Source organism: Cyanistes caeruleus, chromosome 1 (genome assembly GCF_971803275.1).
Source record: "Cyanistes caeruleus chromosome 1, bCyaCae1.hap1.1, whole genome shotgun sequence".
Classification (NCBI taxonomy): Eukaryota; Metazoa; Chordata; class Aves; order Passeriformes; family Paridae; genus Cyanistes; species Cyanistes caeruleus.
Genome location: NC_141701.1, coordinates 19094651 through 19107234, shown reverse-complemented (window position 1 = coordinate 19107234; position 12584 = coordinate 19094651). Strand labels below are relative to the sequence as shown.

The 12584-nt window shown below is 34.5% G+C and overlaps 1 protein-coding gene across 25 annotated transcripts in view; it reads left to right on the top strand.

The window, feature by feature from the left end:
• OXR1 (oxidation resistance 1) overlaps nucleotides 1–12584 on the top strand; it is a 258539-nt gene that overhangs the window by 217110 nt on the left and 28845 nt on the right. For all 25 annotated transcript variants that reach the window (XM_086880659.1, XM_086880635.1, XM_086880646.1 and 22 more), the window contains 3 exons: nucleotides 3132–3916; nucleotides 7845–8013; nucleotides 10858–11020. In XM_086880659.1, the coding sequence (XP_086736785.1) occupies nucleotides 3132–3916; nucleotides 7845–8013; nucleotides 10858–11020 (1117 nt within the window). The remainder of the gene's footprint in view (nucleotides 1–3131; nucleotides 3917–7844; nucleotides 8014–10857; nucleotides 11021–12584) is intronic.

Here is a 12584-nt window from a genome sequence, read left to right as displayed (position 1 = left end):
CCTATATATGATACAGGATAAATCTTCTATATACTTGGATTCTAATTCCCTCCAATACTCTCTTATAAAGATCTGTGGTACCACACCCTTTCCTCTGCCCTTTCCCCACTATGGAAACAACTACCATTCAATTCTACTATTGAATTACTATTCAATTCTTCAATAATTTAAAAACTGGTGTTCACAGTAAGAAAGTGCAGCTTTGACAATTTTAGGTATAAATTTTTATTGTTTAGCATTTTTCCTTTGCTTTTCAATGTTGTTGCTCTGAAAAATGTTTTCAAGTAATTTTCTAAGATTTCTAAGACATATTTATCATGGGTCTGGGAGTATATTTTTCTCCCTTTGTGGCTAGGGGAGAGACTGAATATTCACCTTTAGATGTGAATATTTTTTCGGAGTCAACAGTGAATTTGGACTGGTGAGCTCTAAGCACTGGTGTTTAGTGCAGCAGGCATTTAAAATCAACTTTAAAGAGCATTATGAGAAATCTTTGGTCCGTTCTTTATGATTTTTTATTCTGGCCTTTTATATTGCCATCACAAAAAGCTAAATTCTGTCTTGAAAACCAAAAAGGATTAAAAAAAAATTGTCACCTTTACCTATCACAGCCCATAAAGCACGAACATTTGCAGACTACCATGATTATCTAGCTGCAGAGAAGTGGACTTCTTTAACCAGGGAAGTGTAAAGCTGATATATAATGCTATACCCACTTAAAATAGTTGCATTTTTAAGATACCTAGTGACTTAAAAATACCCTCTTCCAGTTCAAATAGGTAGTGCCCTAACCACATCTTTCTTGATAATCTGAACTATATGGACACTTAAAAGTAATAACTTGCCTCATAGCATTTTTAAACTCAGTTTTGGCATAAACCTGGGAGGGAATTGGTATCTTGGCATGGTCTTGTTTGCTGCCCGATGTCATGTGTCTATTGAAAGGGCAACTGAAGTACATGTTGCTACAGTAGTACTTTTGGGGCTTTTGATGTAGAATGATGATACCTTCAGCATGATTTCTTTCTGGAAGTTTATTTTCCAGACTGAGTTTTAAAAAGTTGCTCACAGTTCCTATTTCAATTGATACATAGTGGAAAGAATTAGATGACTCTATGCTTGAATCATGATATCACAGTTGCAAAACAAGTATTTTTCTAAAATGTTTAGTTTCTAAATGACTTAATAATGCTGTTGATTTTTGTGCTCCTGTAGCACGTGCATTTTCTGTTTTATTTATAACATGCATATTGAATGAAAACATGTCTGCTAATTAGTCACACTCTGCATACAGAGGCCTGTATGTCCAATTTGATTTATCTTTCTTCTCAGCATTATAAACCAGTGGATGGAACACTAGCTGCTAGCATATTCTTTAGTCCCTGCACTTTTGTGCCTTAGATAAGTATGAGGCATATTTGTAAATTTGGGGGAAAATAAAAATCAAATCTTTTAAGTCTGTAAACAGAAGTCCTAGCAGCTTCAGCTAGATCTGACAAGTCTCATGTGTCTTGAGGTGTTTGACACTTAAATCATGTTTTCTCATGTTCATTCTCACTGTTTTTTTTTTAAATATGTATTCCACTGTTACAGTTAACCTTCTTCCACTCTCCCAATTTTGCCAACTGTCAAACCCACTTAAACTTGGGAAAGCAGTCTTATTTTCAGTATTCAGACTTGATATGGAAAATGGTCATAAGCCCAGCAGGTGCTTTAGTTCTTGAAACTAAAATTTCATGTTGTATAGTTTTATATATGAGCCACAATCTATACTGAAACTGCACAAAAAATGTTTGACTGCGTACAGATGTTTTATGATTTCATGAACCTTATGTTGTGCTTGTATAAGAGCATCTCTAATGAGCATAATCCTGAAAATTTAAAGAAATGGCCTAGTCTAATAGGTAATGAATTCTAAAGCTGAATCCACATTCTTTGTAAGCAAAATTACTCCATCAGCTAAAGCTTAATACAAGTTTCATGTTAATGCTTAGATAAGAGGGTGCATACGCTTTGCAAATACCCTGAATTTAGCAGCATCTCAATAATGTGGTATAAGTGAATATAAAGTTTTGTGAGACTGTGGAATGAATTTATTGTCCTTCAAATATTAGATTGTAGATCTACAATCTAATATTGTAGATTAATCTACAAGCTTCTTAAAAGCATTTAGTACTAGGTAATGAGAGAGTTATTCCATTACATTGGAAGATGGCAATGAAGTTAACATTGAGAACTCTAGTCAAGAGTACATTTAAATATGAGAATTTTTTGTGATGATTGTATATTGCCCAACAGGGAAAAACTTGAGTTCTGTAGGTCTACGTGAACGTGTTCGGTAGTACCTTTCTAGTCTTCTAATAGTCATAGAACTTCTAGTTAGTTTATTTTGAAAGACAGGTTTAAGAAAGATTATTTCCATAAAATAAATTTTTATGCTTTGTTTTTGGTTTTTTTTACACTATTTATCAACATCTTCAATTGTATCAAGCAGTTTGGGATTTATTTTGCCAAACAGTGGTTTCCTCAAAGTTAGGTACCTGCTGAAGACACTAAACATAGTTTCAGGTATTTTCTGTGGGCAGAATAGTGAGAAATACATTGATGGTTTCTACTATTCTGCATTTACTTGCTTTGATATCAGAGGTTAGACCAGATGATTTCTGCCATTCACTTCTTACCTATGAGCTATGTTTCAGATTCCTAGTAAGATGGAACACGTCTGTACAATTGTACTGACCTCTTGGGTAGACAAAACTTAAAAGACTATGAATGACTTTTCTAATTCATTCACATTCTAGTTGTGTGTAGCTTTTTGTTGGTTTTACTTTGGTTATTATTTTACTTTTACACTTTTAGTGCCTCTCACAGTCTTGCTAGTTTCATAGGAGAGTTTCTTGTGAAGGCAATGTCATGAACTTGGGAAGTCCCAACTATGTTACACTGGCAAAAGGTCAGCCATGTTTACCATTATAGTATCACATTTTATGCTTGTTTATTATTAATACTCTGGATTCAGTTGGTTTTTAGGGTGTTTGTTAATTTTAAGATCTTGAAGAAAACATAGTGAAGAAAAGAGCTTGATACTTTAGAGGTACCTGTTATAACAACATTATTATTTTGCTCAACAGAGATGTAGAACAGCTGTCAGTAAGAGAACTTGGCCATTCCAAGAAAGCTGCAAAGAGCAATGCAGATGACACGGATTCCAGGGTTCGGGACACGGGCAATGACAGTGCCAGTACTGCCCCAAGAAGCACAGAGGAGTCTCTTTCAGAAGATGTATTCACAGAATCAGAACTCTCTCCAATACGTGAGGAGCTTGTTTCCTCAGATGAGCTTCGACAAGATAAATCTTCTGGAGCATCATCGGAATCTGTCCAAACAATAAACCAGACTAGTGCTGAATGTTTAACAGTCATTTCAGACTCAAATGAAGCTGCCAGTGACTTAAAGCCCAGTGCCGAAATGGTTGTAGGTGGTAAACAGCTTGGTACCCACTTAAGTTCAGAAGGTGCTAAAAGGTCTATAAAGGGGGGGCAAGAACCTGGTGAAAATACTGCAGATGTCCTCCAGCAATCTTTGCAAAGATCACAAGGTAGTGAGGAACACAGCAAGGAGAGAGAAGTGAGCAAGAATCAGGGTTCTTTACTAGGGAAAAAAGCAGATAATGAGATGGAAGAGGAGTGTCCGGGTTGTGAAGATACCACAGACTCTCAAAAGAAAGAGACACCTAGAAAAGGAAAAGCAGTGGGAGAGCAAAGTCAAGACTCAGAGGCAGAAGTTGAGGAACTCCGCAAGCTCTGGAAGACCCACACTATGCAACAAACAAAACAACAAAGAGAAAGCATGCACCAGGATTCACAAAAAGAAATCAGTCAGAAAGCTGTATCTGCAGGAGATGGGCGGTTAGAAGGTGAGTCAGTGGGTATTTATGGATACAGTATTAAACCTGCACATTTACAATCTATCACCCTCCAGATGAATGGAAATTTTGGATTTTTCTCATTCTGTATGACATATCTCTCCATGTGCTGGTTATATTTCTCATTGGCTTGAAGACACTCCAAAGTTAAACTTTACGTAAACTATTGGAGAAAATATTGCTTAGGAAACTGAAAACATAGATAACTTTGTCATTCTTCCTCATTGAAATGATATTTATGATCATATTAAATCACAATATTTTTTAGGAGAGATTTAAACCTGTAAAATCAGGTTCATGGTGCATTAGTCACTATAGAGCTCACAGTTAAAAATGTTCTTTAGCAATCAGTTAGCTGTTGCTTAAATTTTTATCCTAGTGGACATGTGTGTGAATGAATGTTAGGGAATTAATTTGATGTCATTTGTAGCATGTCTGCTTTGTGTTTAAGGTTTATGGTGTGAGTAACAAACACTAGTGTTCTTAACACTGATGCTTTCAGAATGTTGTTTCACTTGCCTCTTGTCATACTTTGATGCTGACTAGAACAAGGTTAAGCATCCAAAGAGCTTGGCTCAGGACAAATAAGGGCTAGATGCCAGGGAACTAGTGCTCAGGATACAAGGAGCAGCTAGGTTTTGTTTCTTGAGTACCTTGATTCTCCTGCAAAGATCAGGGTCTGGGATTATTAGTTGGAAGTTGCCCATAAAGTCTGTTCAAGTTTTTTATCATATAGAAATATGCTGTGCCTTTAAATAACTTAATTATGCTTCTGGATGAACTTGATTTTGCTTTCTGAAAAATTCACAAGTTACTTTCTCATGTCTTCCAAACTTACTAATGGAAATAACTGAACTATTAGTTTTAATTGTGCAATGTTTGGGGGACTAGAAAAGAATCTATTAGTGTGTGATAGGCATTAAGGGTAAGTGAAATGCATTTGAAGGTTAAATTCATTATGTTAATTATTATATTGAAATTATATTGAATAGACGTACATTATTTGGTTAACAGGAGTTCATCTACACTTCAAAATCTTATGTAATAGTTTTTACTTGTTGGGGTTTTTTTGGCTGGTTGGGATTTTTTTCTTCTTTTAAGGAAGTAACTAAATTTTGAAATTTGAAGCAGATGAATGCTGCATAATTCTGTGATAAGTTTGACTTTTATGCCCTAAATATTGCAAGTAGTCCCCTGGCAAGTGTCAGCTAGCAGTAGCTGCTGAGTGATGTTAAGAAAATTCAGGTACTATGTGTTCTTTGGCACAATCACTGCTTTTCTTACAAATGAATATTTGTAACTCAGTTGCATTAAATGGTTTAGTTTTGGTTTTTGATAAGATTTTATCATTGAATGACTGCACATTATTCGTGTTTTATGTGATCTGTATATTTGCACAGAGAGAATATATATATATATATATATATTAAAAAAACACCACAAAAAGTGTCTGCATACAGTCCTACAGATTAGTGTTGGCTGTATGCACATAGTGCTGCTGCCTCACTCAAGGCTGATGGGGTAAAGTACAAAGAAGAAAATACAAAAACAGAAGATCTTTTTGGAGTTTCTACCAATTCAATCCAACTTCAGTAGGAATTATTACATTTGTTATTCTTGCATGTTGCATTAGCAGAATGTGAATAAATGAGTAAATTATGAAGTGATATTTCTCAACCTAGTTAGATTTGGTGAAGCTTCTAGAGGCACAATTAAGCAGAACAAAGGTAAAAGCATAGATCTGCTGTAAAAGCATCAGAATGAATGTGACATCTATTAACAGTAGGTCACTAAAAACACCAGAATTTTCATTTAAAATTTGAAATACAGTAAACACTTCCAAGTAGCCTTTCTCAAAATAGAACTCTGAAGTACTCATACTGTAAGATTTAGATCAATAACTCACCTAGACAGTCTTTTTGTCTCTAGAAAAGAACTTAGAAGGAACTAAGCAGGAGCTTAGTTGAATTTTTTCTCTTTTTGTACTGGTTTTTGAACTTTGCAATGGTCAGATGTTTGAGTTGGGAATTAATGATCTGAATGTTTGTCCTGAATGTTGAACAGGTGATGCAATGCAAGTAGATACTATGAATAGACTAGAATAACTAAAATGGTCTCCTTTGTATGTAGTTTTATTTTTGTATTGCCTAAGCTTCTGTTTTTACAGACACCTTGGCTAACCACTGGACCAAAATAAAGCTAGACATGGTTGATACTTTGGAGAAATTGTAACAGTTTATAATTCTGTGTTTGTATAAACAAGTTAAAATATCATTAATGATAACATGTCAAAATATTTGCTGCTTAGCTGAATATTGTCAGAGATTGAAAGGAATGACAAGAAGCATGAGACACAGTAGCCATTGCTGAAAAATATTTTCTCATTAATTATGTATCAAATATACAAGAAGATGTTGGAGAACTCACTAAAATAAAAAGAATCTGAAATAGTCTTTTTGAGACTTGGGGCAGAGCTACAATGTTTTTATTTTATCTAATAATAAAATATTATTATTAGATATATAAATGGGATATATAAATTATTAGATATATAAATGGGAACCATAATCCCACTTCTCTGAGCTCAGGGAAGTCCTAACCTGCTGCCTCTGAGGGACCAAAACCACAAATACCAAACAATTTTAAGAGTATTTATCTAACACTGCCACAGAGTTTGCATGCCAGTCCTATGAAACAGGCTTTTTTGTTTGTTTCTTTTTAGTGGTTGTTTTTTTTTTCAATCTGACAATCTACCTTTAAGCTTACACATTAATAAAGTACTTCCAAATAATACATATTATTATGGCTAATTTACTATAATGTATGCTGCCGGTATAATTCTGAAATGCTGGCTGAAAACAAGAATGAAAATTAGGAGACTCACATTTAAATATTTACTAGGAAAAAAGTCTTTAGAACAGTGCTGTTCTGAACTTCATGGTGAAAATTCCATTGAGAAAATATAGTTGCAATGTTTTTAGAGCAAGAAAGTGATGTTTTCTGTGCTTAGTGGATTTGTGGTCTGCACAGACACTGAAGGAGAACTTCAGCTGTAAAGAAAAGATGTGTCCTGGGAAACTGAAATTTATCTGTATATACATGTAATACCAGAGCTAGGATAAACCCTTTATTGTCATATCTGATCATAACAACCCTTAAATTTAAGTTTTCCTTTTTTGCTTAAAAAAAGTCCCTTGTGGCTGGAGAATTTGGCAAATAATCTAATAAAGAAACAATTTTAAGAAGGCTTCTTCCTTTACCTTGTGCTGACTTGACAATTCAGACCTTGAGGGTAATCGAATAATTCTATTAGTTCAATTAAATATACTAGCAGAGAGAAAAATCTGGTACTGCAATATCCAGTATACTTCATCCTGCAGTATCCAGTATACTTCATCCTGAGGTGTTGTTCATACTATTGACGTATTTGATATAGCTAACAAATTGAAATTATTCTCAATACTGTGTCAGTGGGGCCAGAATGTTTTCCCTTGTAGATGACAAGTAACTAACAAAAAGCTCTGACACGTGTGAATGAAGCAGAGATACATATTTAACACAGGATCTTTCTCATGTATGTGGGATAGCTGTTTAATAGTGGGAGGGTGGTGTTTCGGTGCTGAGAGTATGCATCAAGAATACTTTCTGAATACTTCCAAGCATGGATGAAATGCTGTAATACTGTGATCTGTGGTTGGAAGCAGAAATGAATGTTAGAATTATTTAGTCTGTTAACTCTGCTGATGTGATCTTCATAACAAAAAAGGGCAGGTTATTATTACTACTTATCTTACCCCATCTCCCATTACTTAGTTATATCAATGTCCTATATCCCTCAATTGTCTATTATAAAATTAGTTAATGATTTTGTTAAGCTCTTTAGTGCATTGTGGACAGCTTACTTTGTCTTCATTAATAGGTCCTTCTGTTATGAAAGAAAAAAGACGGCATCGATCTCACAAGTTTCTGTGTCTCAGGGTTGGAAAACCCATGAGAAAAACATTTGTTTCTCAAGCAAGTGCAACAATGCAACAGTATGCACAAAGGGACAAAAAACATGAGTACTGGTTTGCCGTTCCACAAGAAAGGTAAGATGGAGGTAAACTGTAAAAATCAGCAATTGCCAGTAGGTGTTTGAGCTTTTTATTTTTTATTCATCATTCAAAATTTTGCAGTGACTGTATTTCTCTAAATAATCACAAAAATGGGGCAGTGTCTGAGGATGTTGTTGATTGGCTTGTATTGTGTTTGCTATTGGAGTACCTCATTACCTTACTGACATTGTACTGATTTACTTGAGTTACTTGTAAGTTTGGCAGGTAGTTTCTCATTATATTATTTAGGCTTTTGTCTGTAGCAGGTAAATAATGAAAGATTCAAGTGGTGTCTGGTAGAGAAAGTAAGTTCTGCAGCAAAATTTTTGTCATTATCTGTGCTTCCCATTATTTGGAAACTTTCTAAGAATCCTCTCTTGAGTTCAGAAGAGCTAGCTGGGATTCTTTTGTCTGAACTATCAGTTAACATCTGGTACAAATACCTACCAACAGTGATCAAGTCACTTTTCCATCTTTTCTTTTGAGCTGAATGGCATAGAATGTCCAGTTGGGGCACTGCAGTTGAGGACAGATATGGATCAATTGGAGAGAGCCCAGAGGAAAACAGCAAGACTATTTAATGCCTAGAAAGTGTAACATATAAAGAAAATTAGAAGTAAGTTGGGTTCTTTAATCTAAAGGAGAAAAGGTTCATTACAAACATAAAATTACTTTATACTGAAGTTGACTGCAACAAGAAAAGCAGTAGTGGTTTTTTTTTTTGTTTTTTCATGTCCATTGTGGATGGAAATGTGTGATGGACTGAAATTGCATCAAAGTATTATACTATCCAACAGGTAGAATTGAATCTATGGTAGTCCATCACTAACCTGCTTTTAAACATCACCCCTGCTACCTCTTAAGTGGTAGAGAGGATGCAAAGTTTTGAGTCAAAGGTTTGTCCCACTGATTCTGCTGCTGTTAATCCTGTCTGGGACAGCAGTTGTCTTGTGGTTACATCAGCTCAAATCTCCTTGTTCTAATAGTATTGTGTTTAATTTGAAAACAGATAAATGTTTCATATATGGCAATGATATCTAGATTAGTTGATTAAAATGGTTACTGTATTTAAAATTATTACTTTGATTCATTTTCTAACATAGCAAGCACTTACCTTCAGCATATAGCAGAATTGATCACCTATTTTGGGAACAGCTAAGAATTGATCACCTATTAAGAAATGGTTCTTATTTTGTGGTCTGTACTGATCTCCTTGGAAATTATTTCATCTGTGAAGGGTCTCTCTCTCTCTAACTGAATGGGGCAGTACACTGGCAGTATCAGTTCTTTATTCATTCAGTGTGTGTCCTATGTTTTTTGTAAAGAAAAGGCTATGTCCTCACAGTGAAGTGTTTCTTTTCTTGATTCTAAATTTGGTGTTAACCTTGCTGAGTGCTAGTCTGCATAGGTGAAAATATTTAATGCCAATCCAGTTGTCTTTGTCACTGAGTAGTAACGAAGAGAGAAAAGTAGGTATTGATTGATTTCAGCTTGATTTCAGTGTCCTTAGTCTCAAAGGAGCTAGACTGTGAAGGACTATCTTAGAGTTCTTTAAGCATCAAGTTTCATGTACTTTTTTTAACTGTTATACATTACTTGAAGTTCTTGGAAAGTTAAAATCTGAGCTTAAAAAACCTTTCATACTTGTATGACAGTTGATGCCTCATTCAGTGTATGAGGAGTCTGCAGCTTCTTGTTTGAACTTCTGTGGTAGAATTTACCTAACCTTATCTATCCAGAATATTTTATTCTTTCCTACTGCCAGAGAAAGATTTACCCTTTTTGTTTTTCTTTTCATCATTGTTATTCACAAACCTCAATCTTAACAAGGGTGACTTTGCATAACTGACCTTGTTCAGAGACTGTTACTACATACCTGTTTGCAGCATTCTTTTAGGCAGAGGCACATGAAAGATATATCTGCACTTCTAAGAAATTTTGCAGTTCTGTATCTCTTGCAGTTCAAGTGTTCAGTTTTTCAAGGATTATTAAGGAAGGGAGATACAGCAAATATCTCTGAAGAGAGACATAAGGATTATTCAAACTCTTGTAACCACAGCCATGAAGCTCTAGGTCTGAATCTCTTTTCCATGATCAAAAGATACTAGTGCAAGTCCTTTTTCTGAATGCTCTGTCTGTGCACCTGCAGCAAATATAGGATAGACTGCTATCTGTTAGGATGGCAAATAACTGCCTCCTGTGAATTTGGGTGATTTTGCTCTCCTAAACTGGAGAACAGTGCCATTTTGTGGCACATAAATTAAAAGGAGGTAACTTTGAATCTTGGTACTTACTATAGTTAGAATAGTCTGTAGTTTATGATTTATATTTATATGTGCATGCTGTCAGCCATATTCCCCCACATTCTGTAGTACTTCTCACAACTTGTGTAATTCTGCTGATGTCTTGGAAGTGGTCAGCTGTTCTTCAGGGCTGGGGAAAACAGACATGCAGACATTTTTTTAATTCAATTTTTGTTTGGGTTTATATAACTCTTTCTAAATAAGATAAAAAAGTCTTAGTGTTTTATTTTGAGACTTCAATTTTAAGCAGAGGTATCAAATGGAACAGAAGTGGATGAAAGACTACTTGTACATGAAATCACTGCTAATCCATTGCCAACTTGTTTCCTGGTTTTTACTCAAGTATATTTAAATTAAAAAAAAACCAAAAAACCTAGCTACTTTTGGTTTTTTTTTTTTTCAAATGTGTCTAATATCTATTAAAATATGAAATAGTGTTATTTTGACCTTAAATACTTAATGTTATTAGGCATGTCCGAAAAGATCACAAACTTACCTTATTTTTCTTTTCTGTGTTGTAACTTGACTTTTCTAGGACAGATCATTTGTATGTCTTCTTTATCCAGTGGAGTCCAGAAATATATGCAGAAGACACTGGGGAGTCTCTTCGGGAACCTGGATTTATAGTGGTAAAAAAGAAGGAAGAGCCTGAAACTAGTGAAGAATCAAGTACTGAAGATGCTGCTAAAGAATGGGAGGTAAGGAAAAACAGTATTAAAGATTTCATTTTTTAATACATTCGTAAGAATATATTTATATGCACTTTAAAATAGTATTAAATGTTTTCCAAGAGGAAAAACAAAGCACTTTATTATTCTGATTGTCATGATCATGGCTGTTCAATTTATGCCATCCTAATGCTTTGCTCTAACATCAGATCAGGGCAACATTTCACAATTCCAAATCATTTTTATGTAGAGCAAATTGTAACTTTAAACTCCTAGGGAATGTGAGTACAGCAACAAAGTTAAAATTTTGGTGAAGCAGACTTACTTTTCAGTCTCATAAACTGACAGTTTTCTGATATTTATTATTCCTGTATCTAGAGTGTTCAGTATTTATTGGTAAGACTAAAAAAGGGATGGGACAACAAAAGAGGAAAAGAACAGCTATTAATGACAGACATGTCTTTTCAATAATTTAATAATTAGTTATTCAGTTGTAACTTATTTATGCATTAAAATGCTGTTGAGTGTATTTTAGAAATATATTGTAACTGGAACTATCTCTTCATTTTTTTTTAATAATAAACATGTTTCTCTCATGTGAATCTGTGTCCACTGTGTTTCTATGGACACATCTTTACATGTCTACATGGTTTTGTTCGTAGTGTACATGCAGTTAAAGCGCTTCTAGTCTTGTACATTCAAATGTTGGTCAAAAGTTTGATGATTCTTGTCGTATATATATTGTAGAAGTATCCCATCAACACTGTTTAATTTGAGTCTTGGGACAGCAATTGCAATCTCTGACTGTAAGATTTCTTTTTTTTTTTCCTTCCCCCTACCCTGCAGTGGAACATTTTGAAATTAAGGAAGTCTACACTGTTTTATGTAGAGCATAAAAGAAATTTTAAAGAACCGCAATAATCTAACGACAGGTAGTAGTTTTCTGCTTAGCTCCAAAACTTAGAACCACAAAACTCTGAATGCAGAGTTGAAATGTAGGTAGTTGAAGTATTAGGCCATGGTAGCGAAACATTCCCTGCAACTCAGTGATTTTGCATAAAGCATTTTTGCTTTGACAAATTGAAATTGGTATCATAAAAACATGTCTTTTTAACTTTCATGTTTTCAGCCATATGTACTGCTTGAGCTTTTACCAGCAGTGTATTTCGGTATTCACTCTATTAATTGTATTTTGGTATTAACTCTTGCTCAAAGCCTGTAAAAGTATTTTGAGTTTTAAAATTTGGCCTTTTGGAGCATAGGGATCAGTAGATAGTGATCTATGTTATGTTTTAAAGCACAGTATATCTCTCTTTTAGTGAGCTCTCTTTTAGTGAGCTCTTCTAATTTAGCACCTTAATATAACTTCAGAATAATTTCCACAGAATGTAGTGAATTTTCTTTTTCATGATGGAATGTGGTAGATTTTAGAAGCTGTTTCTGAAAGTAGTTGAGGCAATGCATTTTTTGCTAATATTAAAATCGGTTGGTTATTCACCACAGAATGAGGCCACACCTTAAGCCCATATTAGGTCTACTCTGGAGGAAACATTTCAAAAATATTTTAATTTCTATGTGTTATGTGAAATTGTCA